Source organism: Temnothorax curvispinosus, unplaced genomic scaffold, assembly GCF_003070985.1.
Source record: "Temnothorax curvispinosus isolate PA1 unplaced genomic scaffold, ASM307098v1 QBEX01012372.1, whole genome shotgun sequence".
Taxonomy (NCBI): Eukaryota; Metazoa; Arthropoda; class Insecta; order Hymenoptera; family Formicidae; genus Temnothorax; species Temnothorax curvispinosus.
This window is the reverse complement of record NW_020222152.1, coordinates 1-750: the sequence shown is the minus strand read 5'-3', so window position 1 is coordinate 750 and position 750 is coordinate 1. Positions and strand designations below refer to the sequence as shown.

Genomic DNA, 750 nt, shown 5'->3' with positions numbered 1-750 from the left:
AAACTAATACTATTCTAAGTTACAGGGCCATCCAGCCGCTCATAGGGAAACCCGCACGCCGACCGCCCCCACCCACCACCCCCCAGGGATCCGGGAACGTCGCCTGAGCGACGCACCGGACCCCAGGAGGAGGAGAGCCAGAACCGGCCCGCGCCCGAGCAAACCAAGAGCGACAGGAGAACCCCGTCCGCGCGCGAATAAGTAAATAAATCGCAAAGAATAAATAAATCGCACACAGGGATAACCGCACGCAATAACAAAGCCGCAATGAAAACGCAAGTAACGCGACTATCCCTGATCAAGGGCTTGCTGCTGTCTCCTTCGCTCGTCCTCCTCCTTACGCTGGAGAACCCGTTCGACGAAAACCGAGAACGCGTTCCAACGTTCTTTAGAGTTACAAATTCTTGCGATGATGTTTCTCAGAGAGAGGTCCTGTCCAATAACAGCGGTGAGCTCGCCACGTTCCAAGGCCCAAAAGTGACACACCTCCAAGGTATGCTCCGGCGTGTCCTCCTCCGAATCACAGTACCGGCATATCGGGGAATCCTCCTTACCGATTCTATTCAGGTAGGTGCCGAAGCATCCGTGACCTGTCAGGAATTGTGTAATCCTATATGTAAGGAAGCCGGCACTGCGATCCAACCAGTCGTCGAAGCTAGGAGCGATAGCTTCCCGAGTTCTCCTACCGGGGAGATTAGCGCGTGTGACATGAGTGCGCCATTGATCGCGCAGCGCGTCCCATTCTTCCTG

General features: G+C 55.2%; 1 protein-coding gene across 1 annotated transcript; it reads right to left on the bottom strand.

Annotated features, from left to right (window-relative positions):
• Window positions 1-288: 288 nt before the first annotated feature.
• LOC112462400 lies at window positions 289-682 on the bottom strand (the record flags this gene model as incomplete). Its single annotated transcript, XM_025028143.1, has 1 exon — window positions 289-682. A coding segment is annotated over one exon (394 nt), but the record flags the coding sequence as incomplete, so codon positions are not given.
• Between the last annotated feature and the right edge of the window lie 68 nt (window positions 683-750).